Source organism: Penicillium cinerascens (assembly GCF_028974065.1).
Source record: "Penicillium cinerascens strain IBT 15544 chromosome Unknown contig_5_segment0_segment0, whole genome shotgun sequence".
Classification (NCBI taxonomy): Eukaryota; Fungi; Ascomycota; class Eurotiomycetes; order Eurotiales; family Aspergillaceae; genus Penicillium; species Penicillium cinerascens.
The window spans coordinates 1,843,925-1,856,354 of NW_026695294.1; the positions used below are offsets into that span (position 1 = coordinate 1,843,925).

The 12,430-nt window shown below is 49.6% G+C and overlaps 3 protein-coding genes across 3 annotated transcripts; 1 reads left to right on the forward strand and 2 right to left on the reverse strand.

The window, feature by feature from the left end:
- Positions 1–1,276: 1,276 nt before the first annotated feature.
- N7498_005146 (uncharacterized protein) lies at positions 1,277–5,993 on the reverse strand (the record flags this gene model as incomplete). Its single annotated transcript, XM_058452208.1, has 5 exons — positions 1,277–1,991; positions 2,066–2,203; positions 2,265–2,714; positions 2,777–5,724; positions 5,778–5,993. The coding sequence occupies 5 exons, from the start codon at positions 5,991–5,993 to the stop codon at positions 1,277–1,279; spliced, it is 4,467 nt and encodes a 1,488-aa protein (XP_058308746.1).
- Positions 5,994–6,716: 723 nt separating this feature from the next.
- Positions 6,717–7,181, forward strand: N7498_005147 (uncharacterized protein; the record flags this gene model as incomplete). Its single annotated transcript, XM_058452209.1, has 1 exon — positions 6,717–7,181. One exon carries the CDS (start codon positions 6,717–6,719, stop codon positions 7,179–7,181), a length of 465 nt encoding a protein of 154 aa, XP_058308747.1.
- A 2,676-nt stretch (positions 7,182–9,857) lies between these two features.
- Positions 9,858–11,398, reverse strand: N7498_005148 (putative cyclin-dependent protein kinase complex component; the record flags this gene model as incomplete). The annotated part of the gene is made up of 3 exons (XM_058452210.1): positions 9,858–10,133; positions 10,189–10,279; positions 10,350–11,398. 3 exons carry the CDS (start codon positions 11,396–11,398, stop codon positions 9,858–9,860), a joined length of 1,416 nt encoding a protein of 471 aa, XP_058308748.1.
- Positions 11,399–12,430: the final 1,032 nt, after the last annotated feature.

Below are 12,430 nucleotides of genomic sequence, written 5' to 3' on the forward strand. Positions count from 1 at the left end.
AAAAAGGAAATCGATTCACTGATACTCGCAGACCATACCGGCTTGAGGATTCGAGGCGTATCAATGATATTCCCCGTGTGCGTACCCTGGAAGACAGGAGGCAGGCGAGAAACCGGGTTCGAGACGTTATGAAGCGCACCTAGGAAGATACCCAGGCCATCTTACAACAGGAGTTCAGTGATGATCCACCGCAGAGTGGCCCTCATTCCCGAACCATCCGCAAGCGTTGGAAGGCTCAAGAGAAAAAGGTGAAAAAGTTACGCCAGAAATTTGATCAGGCAGACAAGCAGTATGATCGCTCAGTGAAGCAACTACGAAACGAGAAGAGACAGCAAAAGCACCGATTGATTCGCGAAAATCTGGAGCGGTACAAAAGCGAGCAGCCAGTGATTGACAGCGAGCGGCAGCTTTTCGGAAAGGTTGTCGACGAAGAAGTCATGGGTGCGTTGCAGTAGATGTCTGAGAACTACGAATGCGAATGCGAATATCTCAAAATGTTACGAATATGTATTCGTGCCGGCCCCTAGTAGACAGTGACTTGATTCGACCAGATCAACCAACAGCTCCAGCGAGACGCCAGCCATCGTGATGGCTGTCTTATAAACACAGTCAAGAGCATGTGGCTAGCTGGCGCTGGAGAGGTACAACAACGTCTTACAATATACCGAGTACCATAGAGAGAAAACAGAAACTCCAATCCACTCCAAATTCTAACCAAGATTCCATCAAGAATCAAGTCGAGACCAACACGAGACATCAAGCGCAGAGAGGAGGCTAAGGCTGAGGGTGACGTTGAGCCTGCCTGCTACAACTACATCAAGGCTTGAATGGCATGGATGGCATCGGAGACTCGTCGAACCATGGCTTGTTGAATAGGTTGGTAGGGACTATGAGGGACTTGGAGTCTGGGGGAGGTGGGCAAGTAGCTAGTGGTATTCAACTATCAGTATGCAGTGCATGAAGAGAAAGTTGTTATAGTGTGTCAAGTTCGAGGAGTAGATTCATCTGTGGTGTTGAAAGATCAGGTTTTGCGGCAGTTGCAAAGGCTTTGAATCTAGTCTCTGTAAGAGTCTTTAAGAATGCTTTCTTATTGAATACAAATGGGAAATTTGATAGGGACAGGGTCAGATGCAAGCCCGCGGAGCTTGACAGTACCACTATTCAAAGACATCTAACCATGGAGTCAACCTGTAAAATATGCAGTTCAAAACCTCAGCAATCCATGAACAAAACCGAGCCGGAACGATATTCAAATCCAAGACTCAACATCCATCGTTCATTCACCTGCACGCCAAAGACCACGAAATTTGCTCCCCATCTGCCCATACAATTCCTTAGGGTTGCCTACCTCAACCATCTCTCCTTTCTCCATAACAACCACCCGATCATAATCCATAATCGTATCCAATTTATGCGCAACACAAAGCACAGTATACCTCGCGAACTCACGACAAATAACAGCCTGCATCATCTCATCCGTCTTGTCATCAACACCAGCATTGAATTCGTCCAAGATGAGAATACCGCCGTTCGCTACAGAGGCCACTCCCTCCAACTGGGGGTCACGCTTGGCGTGAGTCTCTGTCAGTAATCTATCACGAGTGCGCTTGCGAAGAACCGCCCTCGCGAGACAGAAAAGTTGTTTCTGGCCATTGCTTAGGGATTTAGCTTTCAGCTCGGAGGTTAATCCGCCCTTTTCCTCGATTAACTCTTTCAAACCTACTGCTTCGAGGACACGGCGTGCTTCTTCTTCTTCTTCTTCTTCTTTTTCTTGGCTTTCGCTGGCTGGTGGGGAGAGGTTGAGTTCCAGGTTTTCTTTGATCGTGCTGCCGTCTGCGAGGAAGAAGGGGGTTTGAGGTAGGGTGATGATGCGTTCGCGGATGAGAGAATGTGGGATATGGGTGTGGGGGATGTTGTCAATGAGGGTATCACCAGATTCTGGGGTTGGATTGAGGAGTCTTCCAATTAAGAGGACTAAGGATGATTTGCCACTAAATTAGAGCCACATGAAACATGTTAGTCAACGCATATATGTCCCCCCCTCCAGGATAGATATCAAACGTACCTGCCGGTCCTGCCGCAGATAGCGATTTTCTCGCCAGATGTAATGGACAATGAGATTCCTCGCAAAGCCAGACTCTGGGGTGCCTGGAAATCTTTGGTTAATCCACTAGAATCCTTGATCAATGCGTTAACAGAAGTTCTGAGCTTCTATGTTAGTATCGCAGTCTCTTAAAACCACTGCACTGAGGACCGTTACTCACTGATAAGCAGCAGAGACGTTGCACATCTCGATATTCCCTTGAGACGGCCACTCTAGAGGAATCGGGCCGGCTGATCCATCACCCTTCTCTCTGGGAACATCTTCGCTGAAATGCTTTAGCCGACTCAAGGCACCGGTTGCAAGTTCAAGCTGTGTAAAGATCCGGACAAGGTTGGCGAGCATGGATCCGAAAGACATGATACTGACCAGACCAACAGCGGTGAATCCTGGTCCACTAATGTCAAGCTGCGTAGCTAACGCGGAGAAGATAATGGCTATGATTGCAACTGCCATGTTGAGAACGGTGGTCAGCCACTGCTGGATCATGGCAAGAAGGTACGCAGATCTTTGGGATTCATTCAACAGGCGGTTGTTCAGAGCGATGTTTTCCTTCACCCAGCCAAACGCGCGGATTGTCACTACCCCACTCAATGTCTCGAGGAAATGTTTGCTGGTAGAAGGTAAAAGGTTAGTGTTTTAATCGCTGCTCGAGTAAGTCTGGAGGTGACTTACTATAATGGAGCCTTTGCTTCTATCTCAAGAAATCGAAGTTGCCTTGAAGTGCGTAGATACACCTTCTGAATGATGTATAGCAGGCCAGCCAAAACAGGATATCCAATCACGACATACGGCGACGAAGCTTCAATAACAGCTGCTTGTCCCAGGACAACAAAACCTGTGGCGATGGTGCTCGAAAGCGATCTTGACAGATCCTCGTCGACCAGCATGATATCCTGTGAGAAATGGTTCGTGGTGACACCGATATCCACAGATGTGAAGAATGCTAACGGGGCTGTCATGAGAGTTTTCAATGCACGAAGGTGCAAAAGCAATTCTGCGCTGGGTGTCATCACTATTCCTCCCAGGCCGAAGAAAACAAAGAAGAGCATAAGACAAGCGACTTGAATCAAGATGTAGATGCCAAGATAAAACGGGAATCGGTATTCTCCATTTTCCACAGACACTGACCAAAATTCAAGCCACACGGTGTTGAAGTTGAAGAGGAATGCACATATTAAGCCAGAGATAGCGTACATCAAGAAAATGCTGGACTTGAAATGGGAGAAATAGAACTTGTATACTGCAAATTCTCCCAATTGCCGAGCTTGATTCTCCATTTCTTCTTTTGACTCCCTTGGAGATGGGGAGACAGGGCTTGTACTTGCATTCGTACCCTGGGGCGGCTTTCTAGGCGGCTTTCGAGTCTCTTCAGCCCCTAGGCTTTGCACATAACCACCTCTTGCCATCAGTTCTTGAAAGGAGCCTTGCTCCACAACAGTCCGATTACCAAGGGCGATGATATGATCCGCAAGATGAAGCTGCCGCGTAGAATGAGTACAGAGAATCAATGTCGCTCCAATTTGTTGCAATAGTCCATCTGGCCCAAACACACAATGACTGATGTGCTCCTCAGTCTTCAGGTCCAGACCCCTGAGGATATCATCTAATATGGCAATCTCAGGGCGACAGAAAAGAGCTCTGGCTAGTGCCACCCGTTGACGCTGCCCACCACTCAATGTGATACCGTTGGTGCCAACCATAGATTTATCCCCATCAGCAAATGTTGCGATATCTTCAACCAGAGCGGTTGCCTGTAGAATCTTCTGGTACCAAGCTTCATTGGCAGCGCCAAACCCGATGATGTTCTGGCGAATCGTGCCATCAATCAAGAACGGATCCTGGTCACAATAGGAAATGCGACTGAAGTCTCGAGCAATACTGACTGATTCATCAGCGAAGGGTACTTCGCCCAGCAAAGCCTTGCACAGTGTGCTCTTCCCAGAAGCAACTGGGCCGACAATCATTGTCAGTTTTGAGCGAGGTATGTCAAGCTCGATGTCTCTAAGCACAATCTTCCCAGCTTCCCAGCCCAGCTCCTTAGATTTGTAAGTTGAAGCATCAGAGGAATAAGCGGTCCCCTGTGTTGCCTTTTCTGGCGTGGTGTCGACATCGCATTCTAATGCATCTTGGAGGTTGAGAGAACCCGGTCGATCTCCGGTCAAATTCGATAACAAGAATTTTTCGACGCGCTTCAGACAGGCCCTTGATGCCACAATCTGAGGGATGGTCTGGAAAAGCTTTGTCAAGGGGTTGCAAAGTAACTGAATATATGCAAGCGAAGTGAAGACTCGGCTAACGGTCAGTGCTTCTCCGGTAGCGCCGAATGCAACCACTGGCGAGAGTAGAAGTGGTGCGAAGGCGATCACCGTAGAGAAGGATGTCAGAAGTCGAAATCTCTTTTGGGCATTCACTTCATCCTCGCGATAGCGTTGAATAATACGTTCAACTGGGTCCGCCAGACCCGCTAACTTCAGAGAAGTCATGTTACAAATCACGTTTGCTGTCAATCCAACACGCCGTTGGACCATCTTCATGACCAAACCCATGCGTTTCCCAGTAAACTTCCCTATGCCAAATGAGGCTGCAGCACATATAACAACAACTGCAAGAGGAGCCACAAATGCCACGCCGAGCTGCCTCTCCAGCAGCCAGCAAGCGATAGTAACTTCAATGAGATTTGCCCAGCACTCGTGTACATTTTCAAATCCCATCTGGATGTAATTGACGTCTGAGTTCATTAGTGTTACAGCAGCAGAGTTGTCCTGGTCATTTGCTGAGAGGGAGGCTGTGCTGGAGTAGATCGCCGTGACAAGACATGCGCGGAGCATACTCAAGACTCGCTTGTACAAATACGAGTAGAGTGCATTTGAAACGGTGATTCCCGTATAGATGAGCGCAGCGGCCCCGATCAAGCCATATCCCACGTTATGCGACCTCTCGTCGCGACCGACTTGGAGATAGCTGACAATGCGGTTGATGAAGAAAGGCTGGCAAAAAAAAAAAGCACCTGCAGCGATTCGGGGGAAAACCGGGGCTAGAAACGACCATTTGAGCGTAGCAAAGAGTGATCGAAGCAGAGGATAGCGATGAGAAGAATGTCGTAGCCAGTTTTGCTGGAAAGGTCTTTCGTGCGCTTCTGCTGTTAGGCTGTCATCGAGTACATACAGGTCTGCAGTGGATAGGATCTTGCGGTATCCGCCCACAACCAGGAAGTTCAGCCAGAAGAAAAAGCTTAGACTGAAAATACCACTCGTTTTTTCGGGGCTGAGCTGGCTGTCTGGGATCCAGCGTTGCTTTCCCTGGGCCTCTAGGAGCAGAATGGTAATCTTGACTCCTAAGCCAGCTGTGAATACCGACGCGATCACCGGATGGGTTGATTGAAGCCATAGGGTTCGGCATTCGGCCGTGTTGAAAAGCAGCGTTAATAGCAGATAACTATTGAATAAGATTGACGCTCTTAGTGACCTCGCGTGCTCGAGCGCGGACAAGCCGAAAAACAAAATTGAATCCAAGACAGCAAGGGTAGCAGAGGCAACGGAGGTTGGTCGCGTGCTGGTGGGCGCTTGCGCAGCGAAAACTAGCAGAGCGATTTGCAGTCCTGCGTACAACGTGATTGCCCCCTTGATTCCATTAGCTGTTTTGAGACCCCGGTAAAATGGGAAGAATATCTCACAAGTTTCAATGATTGGAATTGACGTGCAGCCAGCACAGTCCGCTTCCGACTCAGATGGAGAATTCTCAGAGATGCAAGGATAATGAAGCAAACGGAAGGAGCAATTGAAAGTATTGTCTGCTCAAAAGTCACAGTAAAATCGAAGTCATCTCGACAGCCAACTACTGCAGGACCAAAAGTGTAGTCATTCGAACATGCTGAAGACGAGTTCAACATGGTTGCGTTGTTGTGGGAGGGAACCGAGCGAACACCCAGCATCTTTGGTTTATTTATCTTCCTCTCACTGCGACTAGCTCCTTTCATAGTTTACGTTAGTTCCAGTGACAGGCAGCCGCACCTTACGAAGGCGGCAGTGCACGGGGCACGCATTCCAGGTCTCGGTTTGAGGCTAACCACGCAGCCCCCACATTACTAGATCCTGTTCGAGATTAGCTTCAGGTCACACCTGTGTACGTAGGCTGTACGTGGTGCCTTGCTAAGTGTTCTTTACCACGGCACAGTTGTCTAAATGCGCCGGCCTCGGTGCTAATCATGCAGCTAGCCAGGCTAGCCCCTGGCCCCTGTTTCTCCAAATAAGCAGGATGGTTTGGGGAAGAATACCCCGTCATGGGATTCGGCTGATTTAACAGCAGCGGAAACACATGGGCGAAAACGAGATCATTCTCGACGATACGATCCATCGTATATTCTCAATAACATCAGTCAGTACTTGAAACTCGAAAATGAACGTGACGGATTCTACTGGGACCAGTAGTTGACAAACCCAAGCGCTGATACAAACAATAAATTGACTATTCAGAAACCTCTGGAATGAGGAGTACCAAGGGATGCTGGACCTGCCGACTCAGACGAAAGAAATGCGACGAACTACAACCATTGTGTCAGACTTGCCGACGTCTCGGTGTTATCTGTCAGGGCTATGGACCAGAGCCATTTTGGATGGACCGAGGAGCGCAGGAGCGCGAGGAAGCTGGGAAACTCAAGTCGGCTATCGCACGGAATGGGCAGAAACCAAAAAGACATCATCGCTTGCGGGATAATGCTCATAATCCACGGGACGAAGTCCATCGCGAAGCCTTGGACCTGGTTGGACAAGACACTGCGCTCTTGACGATGTCTTTGAGCCCGAGGGAGCCTGGAATGTCATTGGGGTCTCCAATAACTCTGCCTGGTGTGCCATCTATCAATTGGCCCAGTAGCTGCTTCGTTTTGTCGTCAGAAGATGAGTTCATGCTAGACCAGATAGTGTCATCACACTCCAGTGCGGGCTCATTGCACTCCAGTACAGACAGGTCTGGAGGCGCCGCCATGTCACCGCGGTCAACAATCTCGACAAGTATTCTCTCCGGACTTCAAAGTGGCACCGGTACCGACCTCAACCTCGACCTAGCTGGTGATCATTGATCATTGCAAACACCAGTTTTCGAGTGTTATCCCTCACCGAGCAGATCAGCCACGAGAACCAGAAGTCGATCCCTTTGTACCAAGCAGGTAAGTCCCAATAGATACAACCCCTAATCGCAAATGAGGTCATTCAGGTTAGAGAACTAACACTCTTCAAGACTGATTCACCCTAGCGGTCTCCATTTTGACTCTCAGCTAAATGGTTGTAAAAGGCCTCTAGCCACTCATCAGCAACCTACTCTGTGTACAAAACAGTTATGCATTGAGAATTCTATTCTGCTCTCCCAGTACCTCGAGTATGTCCTTTATGCGCAATTTCCCTTCGATGGTGTCTCTGTCAAAGAGACTAGGCAATAGCTGCAAATTGTGGTCTGTTTGTTCAGACGCCATTCTCCAAATTTCTCTAATTCTGAGCAAAACACATCTCACTTTAAACAATGAGCAGGGTGCAAATCTTTATCAGGAGGATATGGAGAAGACAACTGCCATTCTCCACTCGCTTCCATCTGACGCCGCCGTCATCTCTATCACGGATACTGAACAAAAGTATATGCAAACGTTGGTTACATGTACATGCTTGCTCCAGGCCATGTATCTTGAGGTTAGTGGTGTCTTTCTGCCTTCGAAAAAGGTTGATTGCTGATATGGACAGATTCTTCAACCGAGGATCCAGTCAATGGGAAGGCTACCTTGTCCAGGCGGTACCTTCCATGCAGACACTGACCGATTTGGCCCTTCATACCACCGAGAGTCAAGCGATGATTATTTCAACCCCAGACATCCTATCTCGTCTCAAAATTGCGGCAGCAAAGTCAATACTCGGCCAGCTAACTTGGTTTGATATCATAGCCACCGTGTCATCTGGCCGTGGACCATTTCTCGGTATCAACCTAGTATCTGTTCTAGAATCAAATGTTTTCACCATGGAAGATATCCGTGGCTGTCAAAATCGAGTGGCCCATTCTCTGTGGGAGGTTTTCACCTTGCAAAATTGGAAGAAACATGAAGAGGTACAGGAGAGTTTGAGTATAATGGAACTTGCCTCACGGGCTGTTGCTATTCACCAGTCTTTGAAACACTCGGTTCGACGTCATTCCAGTTCATCTAGGAGCTTGAATGATGAGCACGACACAGAACGGCGTGACGAGTCTGCCAGTCAAGCAGAGATGAAGAAGCAAATCTCTCTCACCTTCGCTCGAGCAGCCATCATCTATCTGCATGTAATTGTCTCTGGGCCGAACCCACAGCTGCAGGAGATTCGGGGGAGCGCACAGCTCTACTATTGTCCTTTGAGAGTCTGGGGCGTCTTGGGGGATTTGAATACGTTTCGTGGCCTCTGTGTGTTATGGCGTGCTTTGCCCAGGATGACCAGTGGGCTTCGTTGAATCGACTGCTTCGGAGTATGAGTGCATTTATGAAGCATTCGGGCGCATGCAGCGATGCTCTGGCGATTGCACAAGAGTGTCGAAGACTACGGACTGAGGAGGGCAGAGCTTGTGATTAGGTATTGGGTATGCAGAATTTGCAGAAATATATGATTCTGGTTTGATGGGATGGATCATGACTATGGGTCATACTGGGCATTTAGATTATCACAGCTAGAGAGAAATATCAACTCAATGTATGAAACTTATGACTGCTGAAAATAACGAACATGGATTTTGCTCAAAAGTCGACAGAATAGACACGTTGTACAGTCGGTTGGTGGGTTGGTTGATGTCATTTACGCTGACCTCTCGCTCGAGAGCAATATGCAGCATACTACTACTATACATAATTACTAGTAGAATCTAGTAATTTCTCGCTGATCGCGCCAGTGAGATAATATCTCTTATCTAGTTATTACTAGAATTTCTAGAAATATATAGTCTTATTTAATTGTTTCTCGCCTTATATTTAGAGGTGACGGGGTGGGTGTTTTACTATTACTTCCTATTACAAGTGGGAATTCCTACGAGATCCTAGTTTTTGTATCAAAAGGTGACGAGGAAGAACGTTGTCCACCCCGTCACCTCCATTACTAGTAATGCCCCTAAAATATTACTAGAGATTACTACCTAAACTTATCATCTTCCTACAAATTTCTATGAAATATTGGAAATTCCTTTTAGGTCACGGGGTGGAGTTTCCACCCCGTCACCCCGTGAACCCCCCTACTCGACAGAAGCACAGACGGAAAGAGTAAATTGAGTAGATTGAGACTGCTCACGAATCCTAGGAACCCAGAACCATAGACTCGCAAATGCAACGAGACACGCCCTCAACACCGAACCATGTCGCAAAATCAAACAAATAACTCTCAAAACAGGAAACCCGGTAAAAAGGTCCACCAGGCGTGTAATGTATGAAATGAAGTTGCAGACGGGGGAATAGCAGCAAATATAATCCGATCAGCTGGGGACACAGCTGACTACCAAAAATAAATCTATACAGATGTGACATGTAAATGCGCGAGGCAGATTGCAAATCCGAAGTGGCTGGAGAAAAACGAGTATGGGACGCCAATATGAAGGAATCGCGGATGGGTTGAATAACACTCCGGATGCGGGGTGAGATAACCGATGTAAAGTGAACGCTCAGCGTTGTGGCGCAGTGAATGCGGCGAATATAAGACACGATAGCGGTTGTCCGAGGGGCAGTTACCGCACGGTTTAATTTCTTAAAAGGCGAAAAGGCTCAAGGCGGCGTTGGCGTTTGCCCCATTTCGTGGTCCCGCCGCTTGTCGCGAGACCGCATGTACATGACGTCTGATTGGGAATCTGACATGGACGGGGGAATTGCTCGAGGAGAGGCCATTTGTTGTTGCTGTACAACGACTTCCCGGGCGTAGAACTCTACAAGCATTGTACCATAGGCCTCGAGCTCTTCGACCGGAATGGCGAGTCGGAAATCGTTGAGTAGGAGGAACTGGAGTTCCAGGTGATTAAGCTCCACAAGGGGAAGACCTCCAACCTGCATACCGGGTTAGGGACGGCGCCGCGTCGGATGAATGAGATAAGCAGCGTACCTTTGCGTAGCGAGAATTGGTATAAAAGACATCGGAGAAAAATTTACTCGCGCAGGTCACGCCCGAGATGACCAATCGGTGGATATTAAAACTATCGACGACGAAAAAGTGAGAGAAGCTCTCGTCTTCCCCATGGGGGGTATAGTGCAGGCGAGACGGACGCGTTCGGGCCCTTGGGGTCTGAAGCGGTCATGCCCGCCGAGGAGGGTGGTGTGACTATCGACGAATCCTGCGCCTGTCGGCCTGCCGATGAGTGGTACTGTTCTGAATTGGGTTGTGGCGACGGTTCATATCGTTGCTGTATGGGATCTTGTTTCCCACGACTGACAAGCTCGGTCATGCGGTCGAAATAGACTAGCAAGCTGAGAAAGACCTCGTAAGTGGTCGGGCAGTATTTGTGGATGCGGGTGAGATAACTAAGGATGGTGATACTGGGGACGTTCTTGCCATGGAAGGCAAGCACACTGGTCGCCTGCGGACTCAGGTTAGAGGCACCGTCGGGAGGGGGGATGTGGCGATGCACGTGTTCGTGGTGGGTGTCGTTGGTCGTGGTGATCTTGGTGAGGAGCCCGGCGACCATCTCAATGATTTCAGTGACGGGCATGGAGCTGATCTCGAAGTGGCGTGGCTGCGTGCCATGGCCTGGGGCGTGAGACCTCGCCAGGAATTCTTCGCTGGCTAGGCTCTGGATGTGAGACAAGCTCTGAACACGAATGCGGCTTGGCGAGTTTGCTTCCGATCCTCCTAGTGACTGCATCGATCGGAATGTCGGCTGCAAGCGCGGCGACTCGGGAGCGGGAGAGGCGCGGCTATATGGGTTGGGCGCGGAAGTCATCGAGTCGGATGCGGCATGGCCGGAGTATTGTGAAGTGGCTGTATTGGGATAGGACGGATGATCGCGAGCAGCCCCATGATTTGAGTGGGAGGTCATCGAAGGCGCGGGATGGGATGGATGGTCGGAGGGAGTCCGAGTGGAAGACTGCGAAGGGGTTTGGGAGTTGATGTAGGCGGGGACATCCAGATGCGCAGGAAGCCGAGCAGACCCTACGGCGGTTGGCGGGGCGGTAGTGGAAGTGGGGGTCGAGTTGGAGGAGGTCGATCTAGAGCCACCCTCTAGTTGGGAAGCGCGAGTGTACTCGGAGTTGCGCGTGCCTCCTAACATCTTGCAGTCGATCTGTTCCGGCACGTGGTTGAGGACGACTGAGCCCATGTCAAGACGTGTTTCTGTCTCTGGGTGCACGCCGGGTCAGCAAAGAGCGCATTGGACGAGCTTGAACCGGCTCGTAGCGTAACGACGAGGGGGTGCATGAGATGGGATAGAAGCAAGAAACCCGAGAAAGAGGGGGGTTTACATTCGATGACGATTGGCCTGGGCCTTCCAGGGCGGATTCAAGGACCAGGGCGCGGATCAAGTTCAACCCCGGCAGAATGGGTGTGTTCGATTCACCAGAGAGCGCCGATCCAAGCCATTACAGACACGTCGGGTGAGAAACGGGACAGGTTTTGAGCGAGCTCGAGAACAGAGAGAGGTGGAAGTGGCAGGAAACGGTTCCACGGTGAGGTCAGTGGAGTGGATGGTCGAACCGGTCAGAAGGTGAAACGGACTGGTTAATATCTTCCTCAACTCCGGGGGCAAAAAAAAGGGGGATACTCGAGTCGACTAAAAATCTACAGGGCTCCAGCGAACCGTACAGGTAAAAAAAAGAAAAGGGTTCACTGAAGGGGCAAAAAAAGAAAAGCTACAGGTCCGACGTGGCGAGCGTCGGGCTCATCTGACTATGTAACCCGCATCTCAAGTATCAACCGTCAAGTATCAACCCATCTCACCGTCCACGACCACTACGCCGTCCACAAGGGGCTACATTGTCAACAACCGGATACATCGATTTAACTCGGTTGGGCTTCGATATAAAGACGGTGTAGTGTCGTATATCGGACGAATGACAGCCCGACGTTAGCACCCGTGGTGCCGTCACCGCCGGTGATTCTACGAGAGACTTTGTACGGATGAATCCCGCTGACGGGAACCGGGGAACCGGGGAAAGTGGGAATGTGCAATTGAATTTGAGGTAGCCCGTCTCGTCCAATGCTCACGCCATGCGTTTTATATACGTTTATCCCGGGTCCACGGCCGAGCTGCAAGGCATCCCGGTCAACCACCCGCTCACCTACATGATGTAATTGACCGGGCGATCTCGACCCCGGTATATATTCTACATTGGTACGTCTACGTCCAAGCATC